The sequence below is a fragment of the Pithys albifrons genome, chromosome 6, assembly GCF_047495875.1.
Source record: "Pithys albifrons albifrons isolate INPA30051 chromosome 6, PitAlb_v1, whole genome shotgun sequence".
NCBI lineage: Eukaryota > Metazoa > Chordata > Aves > Passeriformes > Thamnophilidae > Pithys > Pithys albifrons.
The window spans coordinates 53908897-53925809 of NC_092463.1; the positions used below are offsets into that span (position 1 = coordinate 53908897).

The 16913-nt window shown below is 39.2% G+C and overlaps 1 protein-coding gene across 5 annotated transcripts in view; it reads right to left on the bottom strand.

Moving 5' to 3' along the window:
• Positions 1–8898: 8898 nt before the first annotated feature.
• TRIM66 (tripartite motif containing 66) overlaps positions 8899–16913 on the bottom strand; it is a 51392-nt gene continuing 43377 nt past the window's right edge. For all 5 annotated transcript variants that reach the window (XM_071558920.1, XM_071558921.1, XM_071558922.1 and 2 more), the window contains 5 exons: positions 15798–15921; positions 14203–14277; positions 12908–13060; positions 12096–12314; positions 8899–11780 (listed from right to left, as the gene is read on the bottom strand). In XM_071558920.1, the coding sequence (XP_071415021.1) occupies positions 11721–11780; positions 12096–12314; positions 12908–13060; positions 14203–14277; positions 15798–15921 (631 nt within the window). In that variant the 3' untranslated portion in view covers positions 8899–11720. The remainder of the gene's footprint in view (positions 11781–12095; positions 12315–12907; positions 13061–14202; positions 14278–15797; positions 15922–16913) is intronic.

Genomic DNA, 16913 nt, shown 5'->3' on the forward strand with positions numbered 1-16913 from the left:
TTTTGGGGTCAATTGCACACATACAATGTGCAGACTGTTTTTATAACCTCTATTCAGATCTGAGAGACTTTAATATAACCTTTTCCAGCCCTCCTGGTGGTTGCTCCCAGGTTGCCTGTGCTATAATTTACCTTCATTGTGTCTGGTTTGAGCTGACCTGGCTCGTACAGGTCCATTGTTTGTTTATTCCATTCGTGGCCCGCACAGAGGAGACACACTGAATTGTCTCTGTGTCCTTCCACTGAAAGGTTCAAGTTGAAATTGTCTGTGGACCTTGCCAGAAACTTTCAGACCAGCAAAAGTAAATAGTCCTGTCAAATAAAGGGCATCAGTTAATAAGATAATAAACATTGAGGATTGTGATATGACAACAATAGCAAGGCTAAAAGACAAAACACAGCAAAGTCCACACAGATTATGCCACATTTTTTAGTCCAAAATGCTAAGTACAAGTAAGAGCCACATATGAAGAAAGGAACCACTGTGAAAGTTGTTGTGCTCCTTTCAGTCAGTACAAGACAATCTTGACCTTCATGCAATAATATTAAGTCAAAGTTCTTGAAAGGAGGCATTGTTTCAAAAGCCAAGCATTTTCTTGAGAGTGAGAAATCCCTGTTAAAGACTAGGTTGAAACCCCCGAGTTCACATTACATTTGACATGTGACAGCTAAACTTCTTTATCTGAAAAGGGAATTAAGAAAGCTCTCACTGCTCTGTGCTACTTAGCTGTGCTTTGAAGAGAATCCCGCATAAGTGTGTGCTAAAAGAAAGTCCATGGGAAAGCTTTAGATAGGGCTTTAGATATCCTTGCTATTTATCTAAATATTTATCCTGTGATGTGTGAGTACACCTGTTTCTCTCCTTCAGGCCTAGAGAGAGTTATTTCTGTCTTGGATAGGTATGGCATTAAATACATGGCAGATAAAGTTCCACCAGCTATCCTGCCCCGGCAACACCAAAGAAAACAGTTGATGGAAAATTATGTCTTTTATCATAGCACAATTCTACTAAGAGCCCATATATGGATGCACAGAAGTTTTTACTTTGATAGACACAATATGCCAGTACCTTTAGCTAATTTCCCTGACACTGGCAAATGTGGAAGTAAGAGCTGCAGTGTCACTGACAGTGGGTGAAATTTGGGAAGCACGGTTAGGCCAGAGACACACAGCAGTAAATAGTGGGTGAGAGGCTGGACACGAGCTGACAATATGCACTTGCAGACTAGAAAACCAACCCTATACTGGGCTGCATCAAAAGCAGCATGGCCAGAAGGGTGAGAGGGGATTCTTGCCCCTCTACTCTGCTCTCCTGAGACCCCATCTGGAGTGCTGCATCCAGCTTTTGGGCCCGCAGCACAGGAAGGACATTGACCTATCGAAGTGAGTCCAAAGGAGGTCACCAAGTTGATTAGAGGGATGGAGTACCTCTCCTATGAGGAAAGGCTGCAAAAATTGGGACTGTTCAGCCTAGAGAAGGCTTTGGGGTGACCTAGTTGCAGCCTTCCAGTACCTGACAGGAGACTGCAAGAAAGATGGTGAAGAACTGTTTACATGGGCATGTAGTGACAGGACAAGGTGAAATGGTTTTAAATTGAAAGAGAATAGGTTTAGATTAGATATCAGGAAAAAATTCTTTTCTGTCAGAGTGGTGAGACACTGGAACAGGTTGCCCAGAGGAGTTGTGAACACCCCATCCTTGGAAGCATTCAAGGCCAGATTGGATGGAGCTTCGAGCAACGTGGTCTAGTGGGAGGTGACCCTGCCTCTGGCAGGGGAAAGGAGATCAGGTAACCTTTAAGGTCCCTCCCAACCCAAATCATTCTATCATTCTACGAAACGCTTAATGAATTTTTTTTAGACAAGCTGATTTCTCAAATCCTGGGGAATGCTGCGCTTCTATTCATTTGTCAATGAAAGTTCATTGCCGTAGCAAAGGGCAAATACCAGCATCAAACGAAAATAACAAGGTCTCGCCTGCCTGGTCGACACCGATTTCACCGTCCCTTCAACGATCGGGATCCTGGAGCTCCATCTACTGGCACCGCGGGGCCAGCCGGGAGGAAACCCTCACCGGGATATACTCCCCAGCCTGGAGACGGGGAGACCCTCACTGGAATACACTACCCAGCCTGGAGAGGGAGAGACCTTCACCGGGATACATTCCTCAGCCTGGAAAGGGGAGACCCTCACCGGGATACATTCCCGAGCCTGGAAAGGGGGAGACCCTCACCGGGATACATTCCCGAGCCTGGAAAGGGGGAGACCCTCACCGGGATACATTCCCGAGCCTGGAAAGGGGGAGACCCTCACCGGGATACATTCCCGAGCCTGGAAAGGGGGAGACCCTCACCGGGATACATTCCCGAGCCTGGAAAGGGGGAGACTCTCACCGGGATACACTACCCAGTGGGCAGCTGTAGCTATGGGAGGCACTGAAGGGTTAACGGGACCCTCTCTGGGAAACTGCTGCTGCAGAGTCATTCCCCAGCAACTGACAGCACCTGGTCCCGGTGCTTGTCCCGCCGCCCGCTGCAGTGTCCGCGCAGCCGGACCCGTGGGGATGTGCAGTGAGTGCGGAACACAGGGAAGATTCACGGAGGTACCTACAGGAGACACAGAGCGTGACAGCTTCATTGGGCTGTGGAAAGTCTCAAGTTCCTTCAAATGAGCTCAAAAATCACTGAGACTCCACAGTGACTTCCACGTGTCACGGTACATGAGGACAGTTCGAAAGGCAGGAGGAACTTACCTTTAGGTAACCTGGTTGCATCCAGATCAGCAAATTCTTGTAGGTGACCCTTTTTTAAAGTGTGCAATGTCAAACAACCTCATGTCAATGTCCCTAAAAGTGGTTACCAAGAAGCAGTAAAAATCCTACAAGTTGAAAGGTTTTCTTAGTCCAATTTAATTTATTTCTCCCCCAATAGTGTGGATATACAAAATTATCAGTTTCAGAGCCAGTGCATCAGTCCTGCACAGTGGAAACCGGCCTTTCACAGCCCTCGACTGAGGTGCTCACCAATTTATCCCAGGTGAGAATCTGGTCACATAAATGTGTAAAAGCCAGGTCAAATGGTAAAAGCCAGGCTCATTTGTGTACCTTCTCAACAAGAATTTGGTTCACAGCTATTTACAAAGCACTTTTTATATCCAAAAGTTTTGATGCAACTGCTCATATTTTTTAAAAAAAATAGTATGTGTTTTCTTATTGTTAATATCTATTTATATGGCCACAGCTTTATTAGAAATGTGGCTGTTCTGCCTTTTCCATAATTGGTGAATAAGGATTAGAGAGACTTGTGAAAAACTGCTGTGACACTCTCCATCTACAAATAAAGCTCCTTTGACAAACATTTTTAGCTTGATTTTCTCATATATTTGAGTTTAAGCACTACCTTTTCCTAGAAAGAAAATAAAGGGGGGAATTAACTTCCATCTTTCCCCATAACACCAGATTGAGAGAAAGCTATCACGAGATATATAAGTACTAACTGTTTTCTACTAGGTACTTAAGGGAAACAGATGGGTGTAATTATGGTTTTATGGAGGTCTTACCTAAAATGCTTATACTCAGCTGCCACATTACAGTTTGATTCTCACTTATAAATACATATATTAATCTTTGTAAAGGTCTGTACAGATTTTAAGCTAAGGGGGAACATACAGCGTCGCAGTTACTTCCCAGGGAAGGAAACCATATTAAAACCAGAAAGTGCAATGATAATGAACATTCAGGACCTAGAGGAGGCGAGTGCTCGTTCCTTAAAACAATCAAATCGTGCTGAAAGCAGCAGAGGGAGCCAGCTGCCTTGTTTTGGAGGTACCAGCTCCGCTCATGCCCTGCAGTCAGCCCAGCACTGACGACCCATTAGTGCTTTATACCGGTGAATCTTCTGTTACCAAAGGCTGTGCCGCTGGATCTGAAGGAAATACTGGACAAACCTGAACTTTGCTGCATCGTTAAAGTTTACTAACCTATTCAGGCTGAGCCACCACCTCTAGAAGTGAACAGTACCTAAGCTAGTAAGGAACTTGAGAAAACACCCATTCAGTTGCAAAAGCTAAGCGAGAGAGAAATAAAACAACCTTATTTTCATTTCCCACCTCTTTACATCAGTGTATTTTATCTTTCCATATGAACTGCAAAACCAGTTTTCCTCATATCAGTGAGGACAGTTATATATAGAAATTAACTTCTCTGACAAAACCAGCAATCACAATACTGCAATGCCAACCCCACAGTATCACCTTAGGTGTTTACTCACCTTCAACTCCATTAAAAGAATTCTCATTTTGTTCCCATAAGATGAGACAGTGTAAAACAAAGGAGAAAACAGCTAATACTGTCACAATGCATTTCATAATCTGAGTAGCAATTTTAACAGGAAAATTAATAGGAACAGAAAAGGTCATGTGATTTTGGATCTCTAGTTTCAAAAAAATTCTTTTCTCCCCACTGGAATTACAAGAGAACATGAACAAAGCTAAAAGACACAAGTCCTTCTGCCCCCAGCTCAGAGAGGTTCTTCCTCTTTGTTTTTCACACTTCATAATGTTTAGGTTGAATTATCTCTTAGTGACCTCAGTTAAATCAATCAGTCTTCGATGCATTTGCCCATGTACTCTGGAGGGAACAATTTGATTAGCCAATCATTTAATTACTAAGTGCTAAATTAATAATGCAGAAGAACTTGACTCAAAATGAGGACGACATTATAGTACTGACAGTTGGGAAAATGGGAGGCAACCAATGTACAATTACTCATGAAGTGAACATACCTTATTTAGAAGCAGTAAAAGCCAATAAATGCAGAATCAGGCTAATTCTGCAGCTATCTTCTTTTCTAGACAGTGGAATAGAAAGCTCAATTCTGTGGCTGTAAATATACTCTGATATTTACAGTATTCCCCTATTAAGACCAGTGAAAGGAGGGAACTTACATGTTCTCATTCCATTAAATATCCTTACACAATATGGATCATCTAGATAGCAGATGGGTGTGCTGGAGCTACACTTCTCCCAGCTCAGGGGCTGAATGTCTCTAGAGTGCTCACACTTCTCCAGGACGTGTTCACAGCAGGTGCTTCTCCCCTGCCCTCAGGGACTACCAATGCCATGGCACTGGGCTCAGGCTGGCATGATGCAACACAGCTGAGAAGAGCATTGAATATGATGCAAGAGCTATGAACACTCAGCAAGACTGTCATCTCAAAGGTCCTTGCTGTGACCTCCTTGTCCAGCACACCTGAACCAATCAATCAGACTTTTATTGTATTTAAAAGATAAAAAATAAAGGTGAATGCTTTCCATTTTCTTGAAAGGCATGGAGTATTACTTCTGAAGAGCCTTTATGAAGTTCATTCTCTGGAGAAAATGCATCCTATTTGTAATATCCCTGAGACAGCCTTGCCTAGCCAGAGGTTACAGTTATGGTATCTGCGTTGCCCAGGCCATGGTGGCCGCTCCCATGCTGTAAGGCAGTGGTGTGTTTGCAGCAGTGGATTAAGCACTGCCCCATTCTCCTTCACTTAACAGAACTTCTCTGTTAAGATAAGTTTTGCATGATTGTCAGCCTGTTCTAGGACTGGAGATACTAACCTTGAGCACCATTTGCAGCACACTGTCACAGGCAAATCCCTTCTTCTGTAATGAATGCCTTTAGCTGTGCATCCCAAACCTGAGTGGTCTCGCAACTTTCATTTAACACTGTTCCATGATAATCCTGCTACCAGGTCTGAGGGCTGTCTTCAATTTCCACCTCTGCTGTTCACTTACTCTATTAGCTTATCATGCTGGTTTTCAGTTATAAATGAGTAATATTTATAAGTACATCACAAACATGGATGACAGCCAGTTTACCAATGTTTCTAAAGCCCTCAGAGATCACGGGAGAAAAAGAACAGGGCGATGTCCAGTGTTTGCTTAAAGCACTGAATTTTTTAATGTTATTTCTCAAACCAAAGCTCACCTGTACATGTTAATTACATAGTGCACTGTGGATGTCCAAGGTATTCACAACTATGGGTAAGGTGCAGCACAGAGTTTGGGTAGGATGTAAGAATTAATTTTGAATTGATTTTCAGTTTATCTACGCTCTATATTGTTTCTTTATTTATATCATAGACTAAAGTATCCTATAAAATTTTTGTTTAATTTCTGTGATATATAGAACTTGCACAGTCCCCTGGTTCTATAGCAATCATTCCATTTCATTAATATTTTCAGTATTAGAGCTTAAGGGTGTTTTCCATTTGCTGTTCAGCTATAGGAGAGAACTGCTAAGCTTGGCCCAGTGAGCTGTAAATTCAGAATGTTGCACTATGCACCATAGACTACACAATACGGTATAGACATGTGCACAACTATTTCCTTGACTTAAATTTAGGTCTGTTTTAATGCTGTTGCAGAAAACATTATAAGTGTAGTAGAGAGCAAAAATGTGATTATTTATAGAATGAATCCACTAGCTTACAAGTTACTGTACAATCCAGAAATAACTACATAAAATGTCCTGCCACACCATGTCCTAACTTTCCTACTACAACCCAGCTTATCTGTTTAACTTTCATTGTCTGAGGATATCACTACTGATGCTTTTCAATGATCACTATATCCCATTTGCTGGGCCTAGTATAAAACCAGATCAAATTTTATGAGTTTCTACAAGCATAGTTCAACATTTGAAACACTATTAAGGTGCTATGTTTGTTCACTCAGACAGGAGATAAGTTCAGCCCAGCACAAGGAGTCAGCACAAGACCTGGCAACCAGCTAAATCTGTAGCATCTATCTACAGGAGCAAATCTCACCGTTTTAGAGGTACAATCTAAACGTTACCTCTGATTTGAAACTTCTACAATGTTTTCACTGTAAAATCCCCATAAAATGTGTCTCAACTTCCCTGTTTGTCCCATCCCTGCACTCGATCAAGGAACTCTGCCTCTACTGTACAAAATCAAATAGCACAAACACATTTTCCTAGAGCAGGATGTCATGTAGTAATGAGCAAGTAGTGAACCTACAAGAGATGTAAGGAACATTTTCCTTCTCTTACTAACTTCATCAGAAGCAAGAGCAGGCTAATAAGTAAACAAGAGAAAATATTCAATTGTGGTTCATTTCCTGCCCAAGTGCCAGTGTATAAAAATAGATACCTTTTTCCATCTAAAGTGAGCTGGTGACTGTTAATGAGAAACATTGTATAAAAGTCATTCTAGTGAGCCAAGGACCAGGTAAGGGAGGAAAGTTGGACTAAGACAGATATATCATCTCAGCACAGATCACCTAGGAACACAGCATTTATGTTATGCCTAAAATAAATGATATCTCCATCATCTATTCCAGAAACCTGAATTCCCCCTGACTTTCACAACAAATTTGATAAACATTGCCTCAGTATCAGACTGACTCTTCCTACTGCCAGAACTGTCCTAGGCACAACAAACAAGACAGTAACTTACAAATCAACAGCCACAACACAACCACAAATCAGTGTTGTTACTTCCATAGAACTGGTAACCACTCTCCTACAGCAGTAAAATACCCTCTGACCTTCAGACACTACCCTGTTTGCTCTGGGGAAAACATTTGCATTTCTTATCTCCTTAACCTAAAAAAGACTTTTCTACAGCAAAAACGTACTGTGAGACAAAATTTACAGAGAATCTGCTACAGATAACATCCTAAGCAGGAAGAAGTTATCTGAAAATTATCTTTCAAGAACCTCTTTACAGACACTTGGAATGAAAAAGGAGTAATTGGAGCTAGATATTTGAACATTGCAATTTCTTATTACCACCACAGTAATATTCCCACCACAGTAAATATTTTTCTCAACAAAGCCATCCATGTTCTTACTGTTAGATATCCTAATATAAACTTCTACGAAAGTCTTGTCTAAATGCTACTGGTCCACTAAGTGCTGTCATGAAAACACACATAACTACATATTAAAATGTACTTTCCCAAACATTTACTAATGGACAGGAGCAGACAGTGCACTAGCATTTCTCAAAAAACAACCACTCCATCTCTTACTTCTTGATCTCAATCTACAAATACAGCTTAAAAATATATGCATCCTCCTCAGCCCACGACTATTGCCTGTCTTTATTTTCCCCCAGATTATCTTATTTGATGTCTGTATGAAGTCAGAGAAACTCAGTTGGTATTTAGCTTTTAAGTCTATTGCCTGTATTTGACACTTGAAGAAATTGCATGACCAGAAGTTTTTCTATTTATACAACCAAAAATTTACCTCTATCAACAAATTGCATGACCAGAAGTTTTTCTATTTATACAACCAAAAATTTACCTCTATCAACAAATTGTCTCCTAAGCAAGTCTGAAGAGCAGCACAGCTGTAACCCTGAGAGGAATCCTTACCCCTCAAGTGAGTAGACCACCAGGTCAGAAAGTTGATGCTGATAGTTTTATTCTCCTATAAATGAAACTGGGAGGAACCAATAACAATAGAACACTAGCAGTATCTGCTTAACTTCTTGCCAGGAGAGTATTTGTAAATTATTTTTGTAAATTATTCTGTAATTCCTCAATTTCTAGCACTTTCAATTTTAGAATATCTCTTCTGATTCCTTCAGATTAATATACTGACATTTAAACTAAAACATTTTTTGCTACTTATTCATGTCATGTTTGGTTCACAAAACTTACAGTAACTGAAAAACAAAAAGGCAAAATATCTACTTGGTACTGAAAATATCTGCACAAATAGAAAACGTCCTCCTGCGTTAGCATAGCTGCTTTCATAACCATTCTGTTTTGCTATCAGCAGCTAAGAACAACCTAGTTAATAAATGCTAAATATTATACAGTCCATGTATTAATTGAAAGCAGATGTACTGAGAGCAAAAATTTCAGATTGATGTACAAAAATGCATTTCATATATTTTATTGTCCAACAATGTACATTACACATATAAACATGCAGTCATTCATTAATCTGTATTGTTAAACACCTGTTGGTATCAACTATAATGCCGTTCTTCTGTCACGATACTGGATGAAGTATGCCTTTGAAATAGTCTGAAGGGGAATGAAATCCAAATTTGTAGCTGTCATTTCTCATTTAACAGAACTATTACCGAGTTCATCTCTTTTCCAACTACTTAAAGAGAGAAAGAATTTCACAATTCTACATATAACCCATTACATGTAGTAAAAATTGCGCCCTTAATTAAATTTGCAGGAGCCTAGTGAATTTGCTGGGTTTCCACAGTGCTCCTAGCATTCGTTTCTGCTACACTTACTTCCATTGGAAAACTTCAGGGGTTTCTCCTTGCTTCCTTTCCTATGCATTCTGGATAGAAGAAAAGGTAACTACATAACCTATCACTTTTCTTTTGGGCCACACAGGCTGTTAGATTTTAGAAGAGAGAGCCTTCCTTTCATACTGGCTAGTGCTGTTACTAGTATGCAACTGGACTTCAACAAACTCCCCAAGAACTTATGGGCCTGGTGGTACGGTGTCCAGAGGCAGGAATATGACAAGCCAGCAATTTTAAGGCAACATCCAAGATGGATAACATTGTTCTTATGTTATGCACTGTATTGTGAAGTTGCTAACCCATAGATTTGCATTTGAAAGTATATGAAGTCATACATATGAGTTCAGTTTTTGTTCTGCTTACCAACATGACATGAAGTTTATGAGGAGTTTTCTTTTGACAGTTATTATGTCTTAGAGGACCAATTTGAATCAAAGCCTTAAGAGTGGTTAGGTCATAGAGTGCTGACAGCACACACAAATGGTACCATATATGATGACAAACTGGTGAACTTCCATTTTTAATAAAGGTTAATATATTCTGAATATATTTTATTAAAACAGGTGTTTTCCAAAACCAGTAGTACAGTTAACAAACTTACAGCCTTTAAGGAACAGAAAGAGGCTCTTGTTGACTCTAGTCTTCCAGGAAAAGAGGAAGTTGTGAATAGTCTCTCCCATTTCTACCATTGCCTCTAATGAAAGCTAGAGAATATAAATTTTGCACCATTAATGGTAAAAGATAGATAGGTCTTTGGTGGAGAACTGAGAAAAAGTGATACCTGTAGCACAGACAATGTTATATTAATATTCAGTGACAAACATGCACTCATTTCCCTGTGCCAAGACACTTAATGTTTTGAGAACAGGAGTTTGACAAAAAGCAAACACATAGGAATTCGCATATAGAAAATGCAAAGGCTGTCATTTCATCTCACAGTTTTCCAGTCAGTTTATAATATCCAGATTTTCATTTCTTCAAAGGAAAGAAAATGTTTACTCAATAAGCTAACAACAAACAGTAAGTCACACAGATAGTAGAATAGAACATTCATGTCTTATTATTTCATATATAAACGTCTACTTTAAAGTGTTACCTAAAATAACATACATGGTTAGCAGACCAAATAGCCCATATAAACTATGCTGAAAATATCATCTTTATTTACAGGAACCTAATTAAAATGAACTTTAATTGCATTTGAGATCTGCAGCAACTTCCTCTCAGAGCTGGACCCTAGCCTAGATTAGGCAGAGTTCTAAGGAGGAAGATAACCCTCACACACATGAAGAAAGCATTGGCCATACAAAGATGTGGCTCACCTGCTTCTAGAAGAGTTGGGAAGCAACTTGCTAACTTCTCACTCTGTTCAGGTGTGATGGCATATTACCTATCCCACCCTTCAGACTTTACAATTTCATGCAACCTTTGTTCAAATGAACTCTAAATTTGCTTTTGGTGGTGTTCTGCCAATACATTGTTAAATTTACCAAAAAAACCCTCAACAAAACAGCTCAGACATACTTTCATTCTGTTTGAGCTTCTACATATATACATTATTATCATCTTCTAGTACTGCTTGTAATCACAACTACATGAAACAAGCAGAGAAAACCGGAAATATTTGACATCATTTTATAGGCACTTCTATAACCATGTAATTCACTGCATAGTTAATTTACTGAACTCCAATATCTGTTTTATAGAAAACCAACTGGCTTGAGTTGTATAAAAATGCTACCTTTGAGACCCAAGAAATCCAACACTGCTTTCCCCAAGCATGAATTAGATTCCAGAAGAATCATGCCTTGCAAGCAGAACATCCAGTATGCACTCAAAAACAGCTCACACAGAGCCCTAATATTAGCACTATTAGCACTTGTTCTTTCATGATTTAATGAAAATGCTCTGCTTCAAAAGAAACAGCTAATCAAATAATCACATTATACTGTACCTCATAGGCTTTGAGCAGTCAAGCTCCCAGAAAAATCATTGAATAAGACAACAGGATTACAGCCTTAATGACTACATGTATTTACCACAAAGCATGGCCAACATTCACACTGAGGATGCAAGATTATTACATGGATACTTGTGCTCTATAAAATAAAGATGTCACATTGAACAGATTCTAAAATTGTACTGCAGTGTTAGATATTTTTATTATTTTTCATCATTAAATATGACCAAAACATTAGTACATCAGTGTAAACACTGCAAAGCATATACATGACTTAACAGATTGAATATTGACAGATTCAAACATTTTGGATCTGTTATCTATCCACAAGATCTAGAAATAAGGCATATGGTCAACAGAATAGGAGAGTTTAAATAAACATCCCAAGAGTTTTGCTTTCCTCCCACACACCTTAGCTCTGTCAGTTATGCTCCTGGATTCCTCATAGCAAATGTTGTCTCTTGAGGAGGTCATACCTGAGGAAGGCTGCTAGTTGGCTGGAACATCATTCTTTTAGTTTTTTCACTTTCCTGTGTATGAAGGAAACAAACAATGAAGAGCTAAAGGGCTTAGTCTTCTTAAACATCTTGACAGATTTTTCTGCTAGGAAGATAACTGTGTGGCCTAAAAGGCTTCATTTGTTCATACTTGCACATTTATACACAACTGATATTTTATTCCACTCAGAGGACCTTGACATAAAATTGTAGAACTGATGACATATCTGTGATAGAATCTTGACAGTTTTCCCACACAGCCCTGTCAAAACTTCCCATCAGTAGCTGTAAACAGAATTAGCAGTGTGGCCACTTAGCAAGCAAATGCTTTTGCTTTTGCAATCTTACAGCATGGCGCCGCTTCCTTTTGGGCTGGATGCACTCCTGTCCATACGACGGCCACTGAAAGCCCTGGGGTGGCATTTTGCTATGCTGACTCTCCGTTTCTTCAGCATCAGAGTCATCTTGTTGAATTGAAGGAAAATGCCTATCTGGATAAATCTCCTTCAGTTTGTCCTCGAAGAATTCATCTAGGCATCGTCCAGCCTCAGCAACCTCTGAATCTGGCTGTAAGAGAATATGTAACTATTCAGTGTTACTACACACAGAAATCTTTAAGGATCAAAACTAAATGACTAACCTACCCCATTCTCTTGTCTTGGTTCTGTCTCCTATATCTCCATTAGTCTTCTGCATGCTTTCTACAGCCTATTAGTCCCTCTGCCTTTTCAGTGTAAGTAAAAACCAGATGCTGCTATTAAGGAACACATTTCTGCACCTCTAAGAAAAAGAGATGTGCAGTGATCCAGAAAGAACAGCAGTCATCATTGCTTACGAATGTCTACACACTTGATTTTCCCTAGCTATTTTGCTGGCTTCTCACAGTACACTCAGCAGCATTCCAAAGAGCTGCCCACTAAGATGCCCCTCTTTAATTTTAGATCCATAGGTATCTTAGTTCTCAGATACATATTTAACTTGATTTCTGTCATTAAAAAATAAAAAACAACATAATTTCCAAATAATAAAACTGATTAACATTTTGATTTATCCTGATCCTATATCTGATTTCCATGGAACCAACAGTTACACCAGTGTGAAAGCCTGAAAGATGCACTGTCTGCTTTGTATCCCCCCAGCCATGCATACCAGAAACCTACATAATTGAACTTTGCACAGTTCCAAAACATGAGACGCACGTCAGTCACGAGTTCCTCAGGTGCAGAATAGTGGGATTTGTCTTTTTTTTGCAGCTTGTTTCGTATGGTTGACAAATCCATTGGCCTTTTGATGATCTGATAATAATGCCGAGCCTGCAAAAGAACAAAATGCAGGTATGTAACATTTTAAATTAATTAATTTAATTAGTTAATTCCCTCTCCAGTGACTTCTATCCAAGTTTGGAGAGAAGTCATTGCAGAGGAGTCCTTGCATCAGGGAAGAGAGCCCTAGTCTTGTAGTGCCTACACTTGCCTACATCATCTTCCTGGGTGCTTTTTAGTTTGATTAAAAACATATTTGCTTGCGAGATTGTTCTTGAAAAAAGCACACTTCAGTAACTACTCTGCTATTTGCACTTTGTAATGTTTATCCCCAGATATAGATGTCATTGTTTAACCATAATCAATAATATATGCAACATTGACAAATAGAAAACATTTCCCCCAAGCAACTACAAAAAGAATGTGCTGAGAGACTGGCAGCTGATAATATGGGAAGTAGTCTTCCAGGAGTGACTGAAAGCACAATACTGTGGATTCTTTCAAAAGTTCAATAGGAGTCTTTTCAATGGACATTAGCTACGAGGATATCCCACTCAAACTTTTCTGTGTCTAAATCTACTTGTTAGCTAATTTGTTCCCTAAGTTCATTGCAAGCTTTATTAGGCGAAGTAGGATTTTTATCATTACTTGTGCTAATCCTTCACATAAAACCTTTATTTTTCCCTTCCTCAACTTGTTTCACATTGTGCTCTATTGTTACAACAGTGTGAATCGCCAGCTTTCTTAAAATGGACAGTTAATATTGCAAATGTTGAGTACATTGATGAAACAATAGCCTCTACATCTTTCCCTGCACAGTCACATTACCTTCTCTGCACAAGAGAAAAGAGGGAGTCCGGTTTATTTCTAAAGCAGATGTCTCTTATGACAATGCAACATTCTCCACGTATATAGCAAGTCAATTTTTTAAATCACTTTTTTAATCACTCATATACCTTTAGTATTCTACCACCATCCTAAATTGGCACCCAAAACTGGCCAGCATTTGCCTGCCTCCAACCTGACACCTTCAAAGCACTTGCAAGAGGGAAACATTCACCCTCTCCCCAACAAGCCATGCAGTTCAGGAGAAAAACTTCATGAATATCTTTCAAGAAGATAAAGGAGACCCTCACAAGGTGTGCCAGGGTAGTCTTTGGATTCCCTCCGACCCATGAATGTGCAGTACTCACCAGGGGACTGACAGGTTCATGGAACGGGAGGCTCAGACTACTGCAGAACAGGGAAAGCACCAGCTTTTCACACTTCTGTAGAAGCCAGATTTGAAACACATTTTAATTCAAAACAAGTGAGTTTCATTCTTGTCCTCAGTTAATCAATCATACTAACAACAAGAGAGTTCTCATGTAGACTGCATTTCAGAGGCAAAATGGCACACTTTCCCCCAGCCTGGGTTGCCTCATAGCATTTTTATAGCTTTAAAAGTAAGGATAGTCAAGAAATACAAGAAAAGAAACTATGAAAAAAACTTTGTATGTGTGCATCTTTCCTGGAAACCCTTGGAAATTAATCACTGTCACTATTTCTCTTCTGCACTCCAGATCTCTTCCTTGGCTCTTGGCTAAAGGACCAGCAGCAACGCTGTGGAAACCATTAAATGGGAAATGTTTCACACTGTCCATATCCATTCAAACAAATGGATATAAGTTATGTAGTTGGTAGTACTGTATGAAAACTGTTCTGTCTAATCATTGTTAACTTGTAAAATACTTACAATAGTCCTTGTCTTTTTCACTAGTGTTAAAAGAGTGCACTACAAAAATATTATAAGCCATATTTGCTCATAAACAATGGGATTTTTAATCAACTTAATTCTCTAAATAGGACTTCACTACCCAAGATCCAGATTCCAGCAATTTTTTGTCCAGTTGTACTAAATCCAGTAGACATAGGGATCACATCACTGTATAAAAATTACATTCAGCTCTGCATGGACAGAGTATCTCAGGTGTGGAAACAGCACGGATGAATTGAGCAATGCTGTGGTTGTGCTCATAGGTCTTGCCAAGGGGCCCCAGTGCTCTGAGAACCATTGCTGTTGTCTTTATGAACAGTCCCCATATTGGACCAGTGCCTTAATTTAGGCTTCATCTGTGCAGGGCCAGCTCAACATCTGCACTCAGCTGTGTAGACTCAGCCTCTCTGTCTAGGTGTCACCAATATATAGAGGACATCTATTGTAAACTTGCGCTTTCCAAGTACCAAATGGATTTTAAAAGGCACTTTTTTCATTTTGGAAGAGGAGACTGGTATTAAGAATGTAAAGTAATAAGCTTTCATCTACCTAATTGTCCTCTTCAAGGGAACTAATAGTACATATGAAGACTGTATGATGATTTTGATTCAGCTGAAAGTCAAGAAATGTTTACATCAAAAAAATGTCATTGCACTGGCCCAAGTAGCTGTCTGAGCAGGTGCCAAGGCTCAAAGGAAAAAGATTCAGTATCAGAAAGCGAGGCAAAACTGACTCAGGGAAGTTTGCTCTGCTGCTGAGTGTGACTTCCCTGTTCAAAAGTAAAAACAATTCAAGATCTGCCTGTTTCATCTTTCTGTAACATGACATTCATTTTGAAATTGCAGAGCAATGCCTAGAAAGAACAGAATGATAAAAACAAATAGTAAACAGTGCTTTTGTTCTATTTACTACTGTCTGTAACATCTGAGTAGCAACCAAGTCTAAACCATCATCTGTCCAATGAAAAAGCAAAGCCTCATGCTGAGATCATAAGGTCTTTTCTAAATAGTACAATACCCAGTTATCCCCCACCTTCTGGTCACAGTCATCAAGTCCATACTGTGCATCACAGCTGTGGCTGTAGCGTGTGTTTTCACAGTCGTATTCTACCTCAGGCTTTGCTGGGTTACGGCAAAGGGTGCACACCCACTCTCCCCTGTAAGACAATAAATCCAAAAACATGTTGAATTTTTTCCACAACTTTGCCAAATAACAAATCTCTTAAATCACTGTATTTGGAAAGTCTTATCTTTAACTAGTATTATGATAGCACAGCAATCTGAAGCCCATTGCACTAGATGTTCTTCAATGGATTTGAATCCAATTAGAAAAGTAGAAATTTCAGATTCTATTCAAGGCAATTTTTATGTCACAAAGGAAAAGAAACAGACAAAATTCTGTTTGAAATCATGTACTAGCAGTGTACACAGCTGCATTGATTCAAGTGCTGCTTTTTAAAAAATAATAAGGAAAAATAGGCAACGGTTGGGTCGTAAGACAAACACAGATCCATTTGACAATTGACATATTTATTATCAATTGATGTGATCACTGACATATTTATCTAAGAAATCAACATTATCAGAAAAGTTCATAATGTGTACAAGTACACAGGTTCCTAGACCAGATAGACCTAATTCTGCAAGGGCATGTGTGTCCTTTCTAATAGATCCATTTTCCAAAACCTCTTGAAGAATTTCATGAAGGCAGTGATGTAACTTCTGCAACACCAAAGTCTGAATAACTATAGATTATATATATATGAAAGAACTATGAATATAGAATTTTAGTAAAGGGAATTAATTTGCTTCATTAGAATTTAAGTTTGCCTAGGAAGTTTATTTTAACAGGAAAACTTGGTTTTCACTGTGTTTTGAAACTAGAGGAGTTCAAAAGTCCTGTTTTTTTTTAATAGAAAGGACAAACCAGAATCTCCAAACTAGCATCTTACAACCTATTTTGCTTAGCTGAGACAGTTATTTGGTCTTGGCATAAATGAAGTATTAGCCTTTGGTCCCACTTACTAATGATTTATAAGAGAATACAGAATTGTACACCACTAGTAATTTACATTATTCAGCCTCACTTTTACAGTTTGGAGTCTGATATGTGGACGTATATCTATCTCTGGTTCGTTGCACAAAATTC